The 18,163-nt window shown below is 61.5% G+C and overlaps 3 protein-coding genes across 4 annotated transcripts in view; 1 reads left to right on the top strand and 2 right to left on the bottom strand.

The window, feature by feature from the left end:
* ATP5MJ (ATP synthase membrane subunit j) overlaps window positions 1-18,163 on the bottom strand; it is a 425,762-nt gene that overhangs the window by 157,676 nt on the left and 249,923 nt on the right. The gene's annotated exons all lie outside the window — the stretch shown is intronic.
* ASPG (asparaginase) overlaps window positions 1-18,163 on the top strand; it is a 107,809-nt gene that overhangs the window by 5,024 nt on the left and 84,622 nt on the right. The window contains exons 6-16 of one of the 2 annotated variants that reach the window (XM_049790351.1): window positions 151-277; window positions 1,196-1,308; window positions 1,686-1,868; window positions 2,012-2,125; window positions 2,554-2,670; window positions 3,181-3,276; window positions 3,388-3,551; window positions 4,165-4,251; window positions 4,543-4,642; window positions 4,773-4,856; window positions 5,044-5,062. In XM_049790351.1, coding sequence (XP_049646308.1) covers window positions 151-277; window positions 1,196-1,308; window positions 1,686-1,868; window positions 2,012-2,125; window positions 2,554-2,670; window positions 3,181-3,276; window positions 3,388-3,551; window positions 4,165-4,251; window positions 4,543-4,642; window positions 4,773-4,856; window positions 5,044-5,058 — 1,200 coding nt within the window. In that variant the 3' untranslated portion in view covers window positions 5,059-5,062. Of the gene's footprint in view, window positions 1-150; window positions 278-1,195; window positions 1,309-1,685; window positions 1,869-2,011; window positions 2,126-2,553; window positions 2,671-3,180; window positions 3,277-3,387; window positions 3,552-4,164; window positions 4,252-4,542; window positions 4,643-4,772; window positions 4,857-5,043; window positions 5,299-18,163 lie in introns of those variants that run through there. The other variant, XM_049790350.1, reaches the window with a different exon arrangement.
* LOC126033503 (basic proline-rich protein-like) lies at window positions 7,184-16,975 on the bottom strand. Its single transcript, XM_049790469.1, has 6 exons — window positions 16,578-16,975; window positions 16,043-16,145; window positions 15,856-16,000; window positions 15,216-15,459; window positions 8,120-8,713; window positions 7,184-7,982 (listed from the first exon to the last, which is right to left on the bottom strand). The coding sequence occupies exons 1-6, from the start codon at window positions 16,973-16,975 to the stop codon at window positions 7,184-7,186; spliced, it is 2,283 nt and encodes a 760-aa protein (XP_049646426.1).

Raw genomic sequence — 18,163 nt, 5'->3', positions numbered from 1 at the left:
GACCAGGCTGCACCCAGCTCAGCCATGTAAGTCCTGCTCTGCCGTTCCCCAGGGGACTCACAAGTTACCTGTGCTGGGGCACTGTACAGAGCTAGGGTTGTGGGGACAGGTGCCCCTGTGCCCGTGCTGAGCTCATGCCCCACTGCCCAGGTGGGCCTCTTCTTCCAGAACCAGCTGTTCCGGGGCAACCGTGTGACCAAGGTGGATGCGCGAAGGTTCGCGGCCTTCTGCTCCCCAAACCTGCCCCCGCTGGCCGTCGTGGGTACCGATGTCATCAGTGAGCCTTCGGGGTGCCCATAGGAGGGGCTACCTGGGTCCCCCAGTCCATGCCCCTGGGTCTTGGGGCCTGGGTTGACCATGGGGGCTCCATGGCCTGGGGCAGCTTAGCACCTTATCCTGTGACCTGAAGGCAAAGAAAGTGGGCAGCTCCCCATGGCACAGAAATCCACATCTGGAGCACCCACATCCGCACACATAAACACACATACAGATACACAGACATACAAAGACATCTCCCACCACACACACACACACACACACACACACACACACACACACACACACACCTTCCCCCACTTTGCACACCCCTCCCAGAGCTCCCTGGAAGATCTGTCAGAATAGTTGAGCTGTGGGCATTCCTGATTTGGCCCCCAGGTTGGGCCCCTAGGCAGCCCGTAGGCCAAGCAGGGTGTGACCCCCTCATCTAGCCTCACTGCAGCCCAAGGGAGGACTAAGTCTCCCCACTCCAGCACCATCTGTAGCAATGACTGAGCTCTAAGCCCAGGGACGTTTCTTGACTACTCCTGGCTGCCCAGACAGTGTCCTGCTAGTGCCCGGCTGCGGCTCTGGGGCTGACTGGACCCTGCCTCACCTGACAGGATTGGCCATGCTGTGGGGCTGGCATGGGACTGCCCCATCCAGGCCCTCTAGGAACCCCTAGGGCTAGCTCTGGCTCTGATTCCACCACCAGCCTCTGCCCTTACGGCAGGAGTCCCAGGGCTTGGGACCTAAGTAATGGGGCCTTTCCTATCCTGCAGGGTCCTCTGCTCACTGAGCTTTGCTCCTGGGACACTCCCTGGTCCCCTAAATTCAATCCCTGAATACCCTGACTCTGGCCTAACAGCTGTGCCCTGCAGGCTAGTGGGGTGGCAGGTGCCTGGAGACCCCACGCAGCCCCCTTCCCTCCTTCCCACAGTCAACCAGGAGCTTGTGCGGAGGATACATGGGAAGGACACGCTGGTGGTACACAGCAACATGGAGCGAGACGTGGGCCTACTGCGCCTGTATCCTGGGATCCCCGCAGCCCTGGTAGAGTCCCCTGTGCCTCCACTGCCTTCCCAGAGGGCTCTTGGATACTGTGGGGGGCGCTTGAGCCCTGAGCTCTGTCCTCTGTGGCTTCTCTGATGGTTGCAGAGCTGGGCACGGGGTGTGGGATGTGGGGGTGGACATCCTAAGTGGTCTGGGTCGGATCCCTGGGGTCAGAGGATGCGGGTGGGCTCTGGATGCTCTGAGAGTGAGGCCCAGCTGCAGGCTCAGGCCCCTTCCTGGTTCTGGTGCCCACCTGGAACTGGGGCTCCCCTTTGATCTTTGCCTGATGGAGCCTTTCTGACCTGCTGGCAGAGCAGGGTCGTAGGCAGAGCCTGGCCCTGTGGGGGTGCAGGGCCAAGATGACCCTCTGCCCGCAGGTGCGAGCCTTCCTGCAGCCCCCCCTCAAGGGCGTGGTCATGGAGACCTTCGGCGCAGGCAACGGACCCACCAAAGCTGACCTGGTGCAGGAGCTCAAGGAAGCATCGGAGCGGGGCCTCATCCTGCTCAACTGCACCCACTGTCTGCAGGGCACGGTCACTGCAGACTATGCTGCCGGCATGGTGCGTGTCCGCACCCGGATCCCGCTGGCTACTGACCCCTGTCTCGTGCCCCCACTCACTGATCCACTCGAAACCCCCCACTGACCTCCCCCTTTACTCCCATTGGCCCCACCCACGTGCTCCTCCTTCCTCCTTCCCTGTAGGCCATGGCAGGGGCCGGCATCATCTCTGGCTTCGACATGACGTCTGAGGCTGCGATGGCCAAGCTGTCCTATGTGCTGGGCCTGCCTGGGCTGAGCCTGGAGGGTCAGAAAGAGGTAGGGGCTGGGCTGGGGGTGTGTCTTGCTAGGGCCTGTGGGGGCATTTTGGATAGTGGACATGTCTGGGGCATGTCCCGACATTGGGCAGGTCTATGCTGGGGGCATGTCCAGGCCTGTGGGTGTGTCCAGACCTTGGGCTTGTCCTTGCTGTGGACATGGCTGGTCCCACCGTATGGATTGATGTGGAGGCCCATGTGAGGCTGTGGTTCCAAGGGAGCAGAAAGCGGACGCCACCTCTTTCCCTCCCCAGAGCTCAGTTCTCAGGGCTAGGGCTCTCAGAGGCTGCTGGGCACTTTCTCAGCCCAGGGGCGGGTGGAAACTATGCCCTCCCCGTGCCCACATCATGTCTGCCCTGTGCCCTCTTGAAGCCCTCTATGCTCTCCTTGCATCCTCCGTGCCCACCTGGCCTCCCATGCTCTCCTTAGCTGCTGGCCCAGGACCTGCGGGGAGAGATGACCCGGCCTGTAAGTGCTGAGTGCCGACCCTCCCTGCAAGGCGGCCCACTGCGTCTGGGGCTTGCCCACCTGCTCAGCCTCAGCCAGGTACAGGGCAGAGCCATTGACCAATCCGGCTGTGCCCCTTCCCCGTGTCCACCAGAGTTGGCCTAGGCCCACGAGGACTGACCTGGGAGCCCCAATGACAATGATTATCACCCCCCTTGATGTGCCTCAGTTCCCACCACGGGCTGGCCAGATGAAAGGGCGTGTGTGCTCTGTCATTAGGAGCCTCAAAGGTCCCCGCCCTTGGGGACACAGTGGGAAGGCTGGAGCTTCCAGCGTGGGCCATTTGGCATGTTGTGTGGTTCCCCCATGTATCTGGGCAGCAGGGCCAGGTTCTTAGCAGAGTGAGTCAGGTCACCATGGCAAGGCGGGCCTGGGGGTGTTGATGACTGTGAGGGTTCAGCCCATTCCCAGGTGTGACCCTGCCCCAGGTACCCCAGACTACTAGTACACTGTAGGGGATACAGGGGTTCCACTGTCCTGGCCTGCCCTGCTCCCTACCCTCTCGGGTGCTGGGGGCCAGGGACACGAGACCTGGTTACTGCTCACCAGGAAGCCGCTGCGGTCCGGGATGCCCTGATGCCCAGCCTGGCCTGTGCTGCAGCGCATACGGGTGACCTAGAGGCGCTACAGGCACTGGCAGAGCTGGTGAGGCATCTTCCCTCGGGCCCTGGGGCACCCTGTGGGGGTGGGGCCCACCTGCACCCCACCTGCCCCTGCGTGTGCCCTCAGCAGTGACAGGCACTTGCTGACACGCAGGGCAGTGACTTGAGTCTGGGAGGCGCAGATGGCTGGACGCCCTTGCACGCGGCTGCCCAGGGAGGCCACACCAGCACCGTGGCCCTGCTGCTGCAGAGCGGGGCAGATGCCAACGCACGCTCCGATGGTGGCCTCAGCCCACTGCAGCTGGCGGCTCGGGGCAGGTACCCGTGGGGGAGACCCAGTCTGGCCCTCAGGGGCAGCTACTCCGGGGACTGTCTAACTGGGGCAGGCAGGCAGCGGTTGGAGCCACTTCCCAGTGTCTCGTTCACATTGGCCTTGCCAGGTGACCCGTCTGTGCAGTCCTTTCCAGAGGTCCCCCCGGGTTGGGGGTGCCTGGCCTGTAGGATCCCAGAACTGCAGTGGGACTCTGACTCTGTGGCGGCAGCCCAGACTGAGCCAGGGCCCCTCTCCCCATGGGCACGGCCCCGCCCCCTGATGGCTCCAGGGCTCCATCCTGGGCGTGGGTGGGGATGATGAGCTCACCTGTCCCGCCCCCATCCGCTCCCACCCAGCCTGACTGACCGGTCTCCTTGATGCCCAGGGCTCAACCCTGTGGGAACCAGCCTGACAGGGGTCCCTCCCGCCCTGGGACATCTGCCCCTTAAACTTGGCCAGGCCCTCTGAAATCTTCTCTGGTGCCTGCTTGATTTCATCCTGGAACCTCAGTTTCCATTAATGGCTGTTCTCTTTCTCTCTGTCTCTGTCTCTGTCTCTCTCTGTCTCTCTGCCTCTCTCTCTGTCTCTCTCTGTGTGTCTCTGTCTGTCTCTCGGCAGGCACAGGGGGGTCATCAGCCTGCTGCGGGCAGCAGGGGCCTGCCTTTCCCCCCAGGAACTGGAAGACATGGGCACTGAGCTGTGCAGGTGAGGGCCAAGGGGCACTGAACACTCAGGGATCCCAGAAATGGACCAGGCGAGAAGGGGGGCACCCCCAAGCTTGGTGCCATGTTCACCAGAGAGATGCCAGCAATTCAGAGTGTGTGTACATGTATGTGAGTGCGCATGCGTGTTGCATCTCCCTGTACACATTGTATATGGTGACCACACATGGTGTCTCCTATGTGCACACGTGAGAAAGTCCCCTGACCCAAGTCAGTCACTCATGCAGTAGAGCCAGACTTCGGGCAGCCCCACCTACTCCCCTTTTGCCCCCAGGCTGGCATCCAGGGCAGACTCGGAAGGCCTGCAGGCGTGGTGGCAAGCAGGCGCTGACTTAGGCCTGCCTGGCTACGACGGTCAAAGTGCCCTACACATTGTGAGTGTCCTGCAGCCCCACAGAGCCCCCGACGCCCACACCGTCTCCCACACTCCCCCTGGCCCTGAGAGCAGAGGTGGAAGGGGTGCCCTGAGCGGGGCTGGACATGCCCCTCACACTCTGTCCCTAGGCAGAGGCTGCGGGGAACCTGGAGGTGGTCTCAGTCCTGCGAGGCCTGCTGGGAACAGAGTCCAATGCCCAGGACCCTGGGCGGGTAAGTTCTGCCTGAGCCCCTGAGGCCCTGCATGCGCAGCATGCCCGGGGCTGGTCCTGGAGCTGGTGGAGACCCAGGGCACGGGCTGGTGCCCCTGTGGGCAGAGCAGCCTCACATTGAGGCCGAGCAGTCAGGGGATTTCCCACCTGAAGGGCTTACGCAGACCCTCTGCACCCTTTCCTGTCAGGCCCTTTATGACTGACCACGTAGCACTGGGACCCTGAATTTGTGGCCCCGAAGTTCTTTCTTCAGACCTGCCAGACTCCTGCAGACACTCCCAGGACTCTGGGGCGCCCAGGAAGTGCTGCTCCAAGTCTCCCCCGAAAGATCTGGAGCATCAGCCTGGCCTGGGCCTGTCTGGACCTGCAGAGCCTCTGCTGGGCAGCGTCTTCTGGCCAGGCCTGCGGGCTCAGGGCACTGTGGCAATAAAGTGTCCAGACGCACCCTCGTGGCCCCCAAGCTGGCTCCTGTGGGTTTCCCTGTGGGTGCTGGGGAAGCTGGGGGGAGTTGTTGGGCCTCAGCACCCTGGGTAGAGCGCGTGAGTGCAGGTATGTGAGTGTATGGATGCGAGTGTGAATGTGATTGTGCCTGAGTGTGTGCGTGTGAACATGGGAGTGTGTGTGAGTAGAAATGAGTGTGTAAATGTGAGGACATGTGAAGGTAAGAGTGTAAGCATGAGGTATATGTATAAACAAGGATGAGCATGTACTCCTGAGAGTCAACTTGAGAATGAATATGTAAATATAAGTGTAAGCATGAGTGCATTAGCTTGTGAGTGTGCCTGTGGTGTGAGTGAGTGTGAGTGAGCAGCACCAAGGAGATATGCAAGCAGCCCCCTGCCCTCCCCCGTGTCCTGCACCATCTCCTCGGAATCTTCATTCTCCAAGTTGCCTTCTCCAGGCAGCACCCCCCCCCTGCCCACCCCCATCTGGCCTCACACAGCTGTTGGACCCAGACTCTGGCCACCTTTTGGGGTGCACTAGTACAGGGGCTTCTTCATGGGGAAGTGAGTGTGGACCCTGTGGTTCTCTGGCTCCGTGGGCAGCTGCAGGTTTGGAGTGCCTCCCTGAGGGTGCCCCCTTCATCTGCCAGGCAGGGGACAGATACCCACTCTGCTGCCTCTCCCAGGTGGGCTGGGCCGGGCGGCCCCACCCAGACCCCGGGTGTGTCAGCTGGTTCCCAGGCCCAGGCTGGCACCTCAGCTGGCCACCTGCCAGACCCTCGCCCAGACACGGGTGTGCCCGCCTTGCACAACCAGGTTTGGCAGGCCATGGGCCCTGCCCCACCCCCTTGGGAGGGCAGGAGAGGGGCACAGGAGGCCAGTGGGGCTGCAGAGTCAAGAGGCCACCCCCAGAGGGTCCCCGGGGTGCTGCCTCTGCCCAAGACCCGACCCTCTCCTCAGAAAGGTGCGGCCCATGCTCCTGGCCTGCCCAGCTCTTAGACCCACCTGGCCAGGGCTCAGCTGCCCCCGCAGTACCTGCTGTCTCCCTCCCGGGGCAGGGCCGGCTCTTCCCCAGCTGGCTGCTCCCCAACTGGGTCACCGAGAGTGGGGGTGCCTCGTACCAGGCCCAGGGGTACCCTGGTGCTGCCCAGCAGTCTCAGGCGCTAAGACCAGGCCTGCTAGCCTCTCAGACTTGTTTTCTACGGGAAAACAAGGTACAGGCTATGCCCAGGCCACACGGCAGTGCCTGTGCTGGGAGGGCCCCCTGTGGGAACCGGCTCTGCCCAGCCTCCTCATGTTCACACAGCAGTTTCATCTTGGGTGAGGCCTTGGCAGCTGGCGCCCCATCTCCATCGTGGAGATCCCAGAACTCTCACTGCATTTGGGCCTCCGAGTGGGAACCCCACTTCTCCCAGCTGTGGGGACCCAGGCCCTCCACTGTCACTTCTGCCCCCTGTGAGGGAGAGGGGTTGTCGGGTCATACCCGGCGGTGCTCAGGAGTCACTCCTGGCTCTGCACTTAGGGATCATTTCTCCTGGTGTCCGGAACCCTATGGCATGCCCGGGATGGAACCCTGGTCGGCAGCATGCAAAGAGAAGGCTCTCCCTGCTGTACTGTGGGTCCTGCCCCTGCTCTCCTCTATTTTTCTTTTTTCCTTTTGATGTATTTTTCTGTCTGTTTTGGCAATGCTCAGGGGTCACTCCTGGCTCTGCATTTATGAATCCCTCCTGGAGGTGCTCGGGAACCATCTGGAATAGAACCCTGGTTGGCCAGGCCAGGGTCCTCCACACTAGACTGTCGCTCTGGGTCTCCTCTGTCCCCTCTGGGGCCGGCCCAGGACTGGTGGGGACAGACCCTGATCCTCCCCCCCTTCTCTAGTCTAGGCTCACCCCACATGCAGAGCTGACCCATCTGGGGTCTCTGCCCTCCTGGTGGGTTCAGGTAGGGGCCCCCTGGGGCGCAGGTGGAGTTCAGGGCTCCGGTGCCAAGCCAAGGCCCTAGGCCCCGCGGGCCCTGCGGAGGCGCACGGCCGGCGCCCCCCATCTCCTGATCCCCGCAGTGGGCGGCTCCCCTGCGGGCCTGGGGCCGGTTTCACTTTCTCTTCTCCCTCCTCCGCGGCTCCCACCGCCTCCCTTTGAAGCCGGCCGGGCCAGGCAGCCCCCTCGGGGGAGCCCGACCCCCGGTTCGCGCGGGCCCCGCCGCCAGGTGCGCTGGGCGGGGCGCGGGGCCGGGGGCGCCGGGCGGGGCGGTGAGTCAGGGCCACCCCCGCGCGGGCCGGTACCGGCCCAGGACGACCCGCCGCGGACCCGCGGGCCCGAAGCCGCCCGGCCCGGCCCGACCGGTCCTGCGAGCGACGCGGCGCATTCCGGGGCGGGGGCGGCGGCCTCGCGCTTAAAAGGCGGCGCGGGCAGAGGCGGGCCGGGGCTGCGGACGGTCGGGCCGGGCTGAGGACGCGGGGCCGGGGCTGCGGACGGTCGGGCCGGGCTGAGGACGCCGGGCTGGGGCTGAGGACGCGGGGCCGGGGCTGAGGACGGTCGGGCCGGGCTGAGGACGCGGGGCCGGGGCTGAGGACGCGGGGCCGGGGCTGAGGACGGTCGGGCCGGGCTGAGGACGCGGGGCCGGGGCTGAGGACGCGGGGCCGGGGCTGAGGACGGTCGGGCCGGGCTGAGGACGCGGGGCCGGGGCTGAGGACGCCGGGCCGGGGCTGAGGACGCCGGGCCGGGCCGGCCGCTCAGCGCGCCGGGTGCAGTGGTTCTTGACAGTTCAACAGTCTGTAGCGCAATTGTGAAATGTTTAGGACCACTAGACCCGGCGCGCCCACCGACGGCCACGGCCGGGCACGCGGCGCCTCCGAGCGGAGCAGGGACGGGCAGCGGCCGACGGAAGCAGCTTCGGGCGCGGAGCCCGGGATCGGCGCTGCGACGACCGGGACGCGCAGTCGGGCCGCGGAGACCCGAGGTCGGCGGGGCTCGGGGCGCGGGGGCGGAAAGCAGGGTCGGGGCGCGCTCCAGCTTCCCAGCTTCCCAGCCAGGCTCGGCCCTCGACTGGGCCCGGGCAGGTTCCGAGGCGCGGGTTCCAGTGGCGTGGCGGGACCTGAAGCGGGCACAGCCAGGGCCCGAGGGTGCCTCTCTGGGCTGCGCCCGCCACCCGAGCCCGCGGCCCTGCCACCTGCGCTCCGGACTCGGGTCCACACTGCGGGCCGCGCTGACCCGAGAGGTCTGGGGGCCAGGGTCCCTGAACTTCTGCACGCGGGGAGTCGCCCTCCGGCTGCTTTTGGGAAGGTTCCGTCCAGCAGAGCCGGGCAGCGTTTCCTGAACGTTCTAGCGCCTTCAGGGCTCCCGGGCTGCTGGACCGTGGGTGAGTGTCACTGTCACGGGCTGTTTCTGGGTCCTGAATCTTTGAGTCTGTATCGCTGCTGGAAGAGACAATAAAGATAATAAACGGTTGTATGTCCTAAAGCCGGTGTGTCCTGGGCCAGTCCCCAAACTGCCTCCTCTAGGCCCCCTAGGACCAGGGTAGGGGAGCGGGCCTGCCTCCAAAGCAGGGCAACTGCAAGCCCAGGATAGGCAGGTGACCCTTGCTGGTCTCAGCCACACAACCCCTCGGGGCAGGGGCTGGGGACGCTGAGTGAGAGCAAGAGCACAGCCTAGGGGCATCACACACCGGACAGCACCCACCCAGCTCCGAAGCACACCAAGGCCGACACTGCCCACGCGCGCGCACACACACACACACACACACGTGTGTACCATACACATACATACAAACTCAAACTCACAAGTCACAAGAGACACACATGCATATGCATAATAATACACTCACACATGGACATGCACACAGCACACACATGCAGGCACGATACACACATCACATATATATACACACACATACTGGCCCCACAAACAAGCCTCTGCTAAGCCATAACCATGCCAAGACCCTGGTTCCCTCGGAGGTCCCTTTGAAGCTATTTCTTCAGAAGGGGTCTGGGCTGTCTCCCATGGGTATCTCCTGCTGGGGTGCATGTGCCGCTCAGAACCTGGAAGTAGAATTTTCCCAGGGCGTCAGGGGCAGGTGGGAGCACCCCAGGACCCTGGTCCCTGCACTCAACCCCAAGGTCTCCAGGGACTGGGCCAGATCCAGGTTCCTCAACACAAACGCCAGATTTAGGGTCCCACACCAACTCCTGGAACCTCATGTTAGCTGAATGCCCCTCACTTCAAGCACCCTCAGCCTGATCACCCCATATTGGTTGTGAACCCCTCATTTGGGCTGCAGAGATCAGGGTTTATCCCAAAGTCCCTTTGTGTACCTCACTACCCTGCCCTCAGGCCTCTCTGCACTCTCAGGACCAGGCCCAAACACTCAGGAGTCCCTGGCAAAGCTGCCACTTGGGCTTGGCCTGTGGCTGTGCTGGGACCAGCCACCTGCCATCTAGTAGCTGTTCTGTCACCCCGATGGTTCCCCTGAGCAGCTGCTGTGTCTCATGTCACCCCCATTCCCCCTGCTGTCTCTGAAGACCCCTATGCAAATCTAGGGACCACTGAGTCCCCCAGACCAGAAGCTAATGAAACCTCAGCAAGTGGGGCAGGTTTGGGGGTAATGGAGTGCCAGAGCAGGGCAGAAGGACAGAAGGAGACTGAGCCCCCTCAGGGCTAAACACGTGGGGCCCCTGGAGGCTCGTCAGAGCCTAGGTCCTGTATACCCCTTCCCCAGTCTTCTGTGCAGGTGGAATGGGCTCAGAGCACAGCTCAGCCTGCAGGGATACCGACATAGCCTCAGATCAGGCTTGCCAGCTGAGTAAAGGCGCTGCCATGCCTCCAGCTGTGTCTCTCTGTCCTTTCCCTCCATCCATCTGTTTGTCTGTCCACAGCCTTGCCCTGCCTCACCAGAGTTCATCTCTGTGGCAACGTTCCCACCTCACACGATATCATTTATTTATTATAACCTAGTCACTAATTTACAAGGTTTCAAAACAGTCTTGGGCTTTCACGGCCATGCCCCTCCCCACCACACCCAACAGCAAGCGCATTTCCATGTTTTTTCTTTTCTTTTTTTTTTTTTTATGTCGGGAGGACAGTTTGGGCCACACCCAGTTACCCCTGACTCTGCACTCAGATCAGAAATCACTCTGGCAATGCTCGGGGGATCCTATGGGATGTTGGAGATTGAACCTGGGTCTCCTGCATGCAAGGCAAGCACCCTCCCCGCTACGCTATAGCTCCAACACACATTTCCATTTTCTGCCATTGCTCTTTTTTGTTTGGGGCCAAGTTTGGGGCCAGGAACTGGTGTCTCCAGGAGCATCAGTGCCTTTCGACTGAGTCTGGGACAGCCCAGGCCTCCTGGTGCTCCAGCCCATCTCTCCACCCTCACTGCTTCTTCCTGGCCTTCTGGGTCCTGGAATTAATTTGGTAAGCTTCAGAGCTCTTACCACAGAGATTAGGCAAGAAAAAGAAAGCCAAAGGATGGGCCTGGAGAGATAGCACAGCGGCGTTTGCCTTGCAAGCAGCCGATCCAGGACCAAAGGTGGTTGGTTCGAATCCCAGTGTCCCATATGGTCCCCCGTGCCTGCCAGGAGCTATTTCTGAGCAGACAGCCAGGAGTGTGGCCCAAAAACAAACAAACAAAAAGAAAGCCAAAGGATCCAAATTGGACAAAGAAATTAAACTCACTGTTGGCATATGACATGACACTAGACATAGAAAGTTAAAGATTCCAGAAAACCTAGAAACAGTCAACAGTGCAGTCATGGGGGCCAGAGAAATAGCACAGCTGTAAGGCATTTGCCTTGCATGGAGAAGGAAGGTGGTTCGAATCCCGGCATCCCATATGGTCTCCAGAGCCTGCTGGGGGCGATTTCTGAGCGTGGAGCCAGGAGTAACCCCCAAGCGCTGCTGGGTGTGACCCAAAAACCAAACCAAACCAAAACAAAACAAAAAACAGTGCAGTCATGTAGCAAGCGTCCAAATCAGTACACAGAAATTATTGTTCTGAGTATCTAAAAGAAAATAAGGGGAGAGGGTGAGAGAGTGAGAAAGAGAGAGGGGGGAATGGAAAATGTCTGCCAAGAGGCAGGCAGAGAGGGCAGGGGGAGGGCAGGAGGGAAATGGCGACATTGGTGGTGGGAAACGTGCTCTGGTGAAGGGTGTTTGACATTGTATGAATGAAACTCAATCAGGAACAACTTTGGAACTGGGTGTCTCACAAGAATTCAGTTAAAATTATTTTTCAAAAAGAATTTTTAAACAGTTTTGGAACCTGAGGTTGGGGCACTGGCTTGCCTGACTCAGCCCAGAGTGATCTACCCTTTGTGTGACTCCCTCAGCACCCAGGGCCGATTCCTGACAGCGATGACAGCCCAAGGGCCACCAGGTGTGACCCAGTCCTGCCATCCCCATTGGTGGTAGTTTCTATGCACAATGAACTGAAAGAGAAAGATGAGAAAAGACTAAACACCCAGAACCGAAAGTCAACTTAATAAAAAGTGTGAGAAGTTTATACCTGAAAACTGGAGGTAGGGCCCGGAGAGATAGCACAGCGGCGTTTGCCTTGCAAGCAGTTGATCCAGGACTAAAGGTGGTTGGTTTGAATCCCGGTGTCCCATATGGTCCCCCGTGCCTGCCAGGAGCTATTTCTGAGCAGACAGCCAGGAGTAACCCCTGAGCAGCGCCGGGTGTGGCCCGAAAACAAAAACAAAAACAAAAAAAAACTGGAGGTCACTTAGGAAAGAAACAGTAGCAAGTCAGGACACAGAAAGGAGTCTACACCAGTGGATTGGGAGCAGGAAGGAACATGGACTGTTCTGATGATAGATTGGTGAATAAACCCTCCTCCTTCTAGGCTTCTGCATATCCCGCAGTCCCATCAGATTTCCCGTGACTTAGAGCGAATAGTGATAAGATGTGCCAGAACCATCACACTCCCCAAACAGCCAAAGTCATTCCTAGGAAACAAAACCTTGGGGCATCATTTTCGGACTCCCAGGCACACACACTCTGAATCTGAAGTGATGAGTGAAAGCCATAGCACATCACTTGCCTTGCTGCACCCAGGTTTGATTCTCGGCATCCCATGGGTCCCCTGAGAACTGCCAAAAGTGATCCCTGAATGCAGAGAGCAAGGGTGTGGTCCAAAAACAAACAAAAAGTGTGGCATTGGGTTGAGCACAGCCTTAAGACTAAGTCAGGACCTCCAGAGGAACCGGGTACACGAAGGGGGCAGGGAAGGGGCAGGCAGGGAAGCCCACTCCACAAACCATGTCAGGAAAACTGGATCATCACACACAAAAACTCAAGAGAAAAAAGAATCTGGCCTCATACCATACACAAACATGAAATCAAAATGGCCGGAGGCTTGAGACGAGGCTGGAAGTTGGGTAGGTTGAGGGGTGAGAGGCAAAGGCTGCCCTGGGTGGACAGTGAGAGGATCATGGGAGCACCAGCTCTGAGCCACATTGGAGCAGCAGATCTGCAGGGTCCGGGAACACGACTCAGTGGTGGGAGCTGAGGGTCCATGCCGGGGAACTCCAGTCTTCGTCCCCCAACTGAACTCAGCTCTAAGACGGCTGTGGGGTGCAGTGGCAGAACTCAGGAGATACATGGAGGGAATTATGGTGGAGCACTAAGGTGGTGCTCCCTCTGAGCGTCAGTTTCCCTGTCTGCATAGACTCAGACCCAGCACAGCTGTCTCTACCAGAGATCAGACTGTGGCTGACTCCACCTTCTGGCTGTAAGTGGCTGTGCGGCCTCCTGGGCAGGTGGTCTGGGCCCATGTCTCCCTCCCTGGGGCCTTGCTCCAGACTTGGGGATACAGTGTTGGGCAGTGCTGAGGTGGACTCCTAGGGACACTGCTGCCCTGTCCCTCTCTGCTCTCTCTGCCCGAGTCGGGGTCCAGGGTTGAGGCCTAGGCACTCCAAGCAGCGTCCCTGGGACTGCTAGGGACTGAGGTGACCTTCCAGGAAAGTCTGAGGTATCTAGGACAGCAGCCCCAATGGGGCTCAGGAGTCAGGAGTAGAGGCAGGAGTAGAGGGTCCCACCAGAGTCCAGCTTGGGACACCCAAAGTTCTCTCCTCTCCAGAGAAGTCCGATGTGTTCTCTCAAGCATGATTTCTCTCCTGCTTTTAAAGACATTTCTTTTTTTTTTTTTTTTTTTTTGGTTTTGGGGCCACACCCGTTGGACGCTCAGGGGTTCCTCCTGGCTATGCGCTCAGAAATTGCCCCTGGCTTGGGGGGACCCTATGGGACGCCTGGGAATCAAACCGCGGTCCTTCCTTGGCTAGCGCTTGCAAGGCAGACACCTTACCTCTAGCGCCACCTTCCCGCCCCCCCTCTTTTTTTTAAATACATTTCTTTGGATTTTTTTTTGGGGGGGAGGTGGCATTCAGGGATTACTCCTGGCTGTGCATTCAGAAATCATTCCTGGCAAGCTCAGGGGACTATATGGGATGGCAGGAATTGAACCAAGGTTTGTTCTCAGTTGGCTTCGTGCAAGGCAAATGCCCTATCACTGAGCTATTGCTCCGACCCCTTCCCTCCCTCCCTCCCTTCCTTCCTTTCTTCTCTCCCTCCCTTCTTTCCTTCCCTTTTTTTTTTTTTTTGGTTTTTGGGTCACACCCAGCGGTGCTCAGGGGTTACTCCTGGCTGTCTGCTCAGAAATAGCTCCTGGCAGGCACAAGGGACCATATGGGACATCGGGATTCGAACTAACCACCTTTGGTCCTGGATCAGCTGCTTGCAAGGCAAATGCCGCTGTGCTATCTCTCCGGGCCCCGTCCTTCCCTTTCTATCTCTCCCTCCCTTCTTCCTTCCTTCCCTTTCTTTTTTCTTTTTCTTTCTCTTTCCTTTCCCTCCCTCCATTCTTTCTTCCCTTCCTTCCTTCCTCTTCCTTCCTTTCTTTTTTTCTTTTCTTTTTTTTCTTTTTTTTTTTCTTTTGGTTTTTGGGCCACACCCGGCAGTGCTCAGGGGTTACTCCTGGCTGTCTGTTCAGAAATAGCTCCTGGCAGGCACGGGGGACCATATGGGACGCCGGGATTCGAACCAATCACCTTAGGTCCTGAGTCGGCTGCTTGCAAGGCAAACGCTGCTGTGTTATCTCTCCGGCCCTCCTTCCTTCCTTCCTTCCTTCCTTCCTTCCTTCCTTCCTTCCTTCCTTCCTTCCTTCCTTCCTTCCTTCCTTCCTTCCTTCCTTCTCTTTTCTCTCTCCTTCCTTCCTTCCTTCCTTTCTTCCTTCCTCCCTCCCTCCCTCCCTCCCTCCCTCCCTCCCTCCCTCCCTCCCTCCCTTCCTTCCTCCCTTCCTCCTTCCTTCTCTTTTCTTTCTTTTCTTTCTTTCTTTCCTTTGTTCAGGGGATACTTCTGACTCTGGCCTTTTTTTTTCTTTTTTCTTTGTTTTCTTTTCTTTTCTTGTGCTCAGCTGAGTATCAGTGGTGCTCAGGGCTCTGCACTCCTGGCTCTGCACTCAGGACTCACTCCTGGCAGGCTCAGGGAACCACATGGGATGCCAAGAATCAAATCTGGCTTCACCATGTGAAAGGCAAATGCCCTCCCAAATGTGCCCTCAACATTTCTTTATTTCTATTTTTTAGGACAAACTCAGCAGGGAAGCCAGAGGGGCTGAAGTGGGTCTGGGAGGGGTGAGAGAAAGGTGGTGCAGGGGTGGTTCAGGGGACAAGGGCAGGCTTAGAGGAATGGGATCAGGGGGTCTTGGGATAGGGGACAGGGGTTTAGGGAGGGTCAGGATTAGTGGGGCTGGCCCGTGGTGCAGTACTCCCCGCCTGGGGTTCACTTCCCAGGTGGGAACTGCAGTTCAGGGAGTGGGCAGCAGGGGGCGGTAGGCGGGACCGGGACGCAGTGGTCTAGGCTGGCCACTGGAGGGGCCGGACATCAAGACTCCTTGTAACTAACCCCTGGCCCAGGTCCCACCGGCCCAGGTCTCGCTCTGCACTGGGGCAGAGATGCAGTTGTTCCAGACTCCGAGTCTGCAGTGGGGCGAGGGAGGCTGGGTCTCCTTTAGCCAGGGCACCAGTCTCTCCCCTAAGTCGCTGTCCCCCTTTCGGCCCCTGTGCTCGGTTGGTGGCCGGGGTCGATGTCTGGGGGCTGTCCTGGTGGGTCGGCGGCTCAGGGCTTCCAAGGGTTGGAGATTGTTTGCCCGCGGGGGCCAGGGTGGCTGGAGGCAGCCGACAGGGTGGTCGTTGCATGTGGCTCTTGAAAGGGCCACCTGTGTGACTGGAAGGGGAGCAGCGTGCCCAGTACTAGAGGATCATTGCCTGCTGTTCCCACCCGGACAGCAAGAGGCCGGTGCTGTGCACCGTGTGCAGTGCACCCAGAGGCCAGCAAGGGCCCGACAAGAGGCACAGCCCAGGACTGTGTGTCCAGCCCACAGCTGGCCACAGTGGGGACAGAGCCCAGAGCTGTTCCACCACCCTTCAAGTCACAGAAGAACATTGGGGTACTGGGCCTGCCTGAACCCCTCGGCTTCTGTGAAGCCTTCACAGGCCTTGTGTCCCAGGCTCATTCCTGGCCAGCCTGGGTTCCCCCCATTTCAGCTTTGGGGTAACTGTACATTTGGGGGGCATCTGTGGGGGCCGTGCGGCGTGCCCTCCTTTCGGCAGGGCAGCCCTGGGGGCGGGAGCAGAATCAGTCCACAGGCGCTCTGGGCAGGGCCCGGCCCAGATTTCCCCGGGGACGCTTGTGCGGGCCTCGGCCGCCTGGTAAATTAAATGTTAAAAACCATGATGACTTTCATCTACCGCCAGACCTCCTCCCTCCGACAGGCGGACCGGCGGGGGAGGGGCGGCCGGTGGGCCCTGGAGGGTGGTCTGGGGGTGCTGCTGGTGGCAGGTCTTCACGGATCTTCAGGGTGAGGCCTTAGATCACGGGGGAGTTGTGGAGACCCCAGAGCCGAGCGGTGGGGAGGCCCCAGGGGACCTGCCAGCGGCTCAACGCCTGCTCCCAGGCATTCCCTATATCCAGGTGGGACCCCCAGTACCCGCAGGGCAGAGCAGGAGCGGGGCGCACAGGATATGGAACTGGGGATCTCCCGCTCAGGTCTCTGCAGAAGGTCCTGTGTCCTCCCACTGTCCCCCGCGCTGGGTGTCCCTCCTACCGACAGGGTTTCGAATCCAGGACAAAGAAGGGCGTTTGTCCGCGGGGCTTGGGGCTGCCTGGGTGAGGCCTCGGGGGAGGGGTTTCCGAGGACCCCAGATGGACGCTCGGACCCTAGGCCTCGTGGGGCGCGTCTCCCAAGGCGCAGAGTTTCAGGGTGCGGGGCGGGGGGAGCGCTGCCTTATGCGGGCAGCCTGCAGAGCATCAGGGCGCCCCGCAGCGGCATTCCCACACTCCCGCGTTGGGGGACTCGAGGTGCTGGCCAGGACTGAGGCCGGGTCCGCCGTCTGGAGGTCTGGCCGCCGCCGCCCGGGCTGCGGGGGCGCTGTGGGCGCGGGCGGGCGGGGCCGGAGTGCGGGGACGCGCGGCGCAGCGAGCGAGCGAGCGAGCGGGCGCGGGCGGCCGAAGCCGGGGCTGGGCGGGCGGCGGCACCTTGCGGGGCGCGGCGGGCGCGCGGCCAGGGAACGCGCGGGCCCCGCAGGCGGCGGCGGCTGGAGCTGGGGCCGCTCCCCGCGCTCGCTCCGCGCTCTGCGCTCCTGCGACGCGCTCCCCGCGCTCCGGCGCCGCCGCTTCTCCATGGCGCTTCCCCGGCCGCCCGAGCCTCCCCGAGGCGCGTCCCGCAAGGCGCCCAGCCTGCTGGAGATGGGGGCGCTCTGCCTGGACTCGGAGATCATCCTGGGCTTCACGAGCCATCTCCTGCGGCGGCGAGCCAAGGTGAGCGCCCGGACGCTGCCCCGCGACTTCGTGGGGCGCGCAGCGCTCGAGGCGGCGGCAGGTGGGGCGCAGTGGCCGCACTTTCCCGCGGTGGAACCGCCCGCCTCGTCGCGTCCTTCCCCGCCGGCGCCGGTGGACTGGGGCGCAGACAGCCGCGCGGGCCCGGCCCAGGGTTAGGGGACGGACGGTCGCTGCCCCCCAGAGCGGACTCGCTGCCCGGCTGCGGGAGCGCATGCTTTCTGCGGGCCCGGGGCCAGCGCATGACCTGTTCCCCAGTCGTCGGGCTTCAGGGGGCCTGTGCGGCGCGGGGCACCTGCGGGGCCGCGCTCTGGGCGTGTGTGGCCGCGGCGGTGGAGGGCCACGTGGATGTGTGGATGCGGTGGGTGTGGTATTGTCTCGGGCACCCAGCCCGACGGGACCCGACGCCCCTTTTCCTTCCAGAGGCTAGTCTGAGCTAGGGGAGAGGACGAGCCCCGCTCCGTGGAAAGAAAGGGCTGCAGAGTGGCCCGGTGCGCGCGGCCGCCCCGTCTACTTTATTCTGTTCCTCCTCCCCGTCCGCTGCGGGGCCCCAAGGACTTGGAGGTCCCGGAGCGCGCCCCTCGGAGGGTAGTGTGGGCCGGGAATGGGGTGTAGGTTGGCGAAAGGAGGGGTCGCGGGGAGGAGCCCAGGGCGCGGGATCCAGGCCCGCCGACCCTTCCCCAGGTCCGCGGGCGCGGGGCGCAGTGGTCAGCAGAGGGCGCGCGCGTCATGGGTTGCCGGGCAGCTGCACCCGGTGCGGGACCCCGGGTCGCGTTGGCCCGGAGCCGCAGCCTGCGGCCGCCGCGGAGGGCCCGGCTGGCGCGGGAGCAACTGGTCGCCGAAGGAGGGGGGCGACCTCCCAGCCGGCGACAAACAGGCAATTAATTCCGAGGCCGAGTTCCCATCTGCCGGGCCAGCGCGCCGACAGCTCCTCCTGCCACCGGGCGGGCGCCCCCGGGGTCCGCGTCAGGGCGCCGTCACGCGGCCCCCGGTGGGCCCGGGGACACGCAGTGGGCGAGGGACACTCCCTTGCC

The sequence above is a fragment of the Suncus etruscus genome, chromosome 17 (assembly GCF_024139225.1).
Source record: "Suncus etruscus isolate mSunEtr1 chromosome 17, mSunEtr1.pri.cur, whole genome shotgun sequence".
Lineage (NCBI taxonomy): Eukaryota > Metazoa > Chordata > Mammalia > Eulipotyphla > Soricidae > Suncus > Suncus etruscus.
The sequence above is the reverse complement of the archived record's forward strand: the minus strand, read 5'-3'. Positions and strand labels throughout refer to the sequence as shown.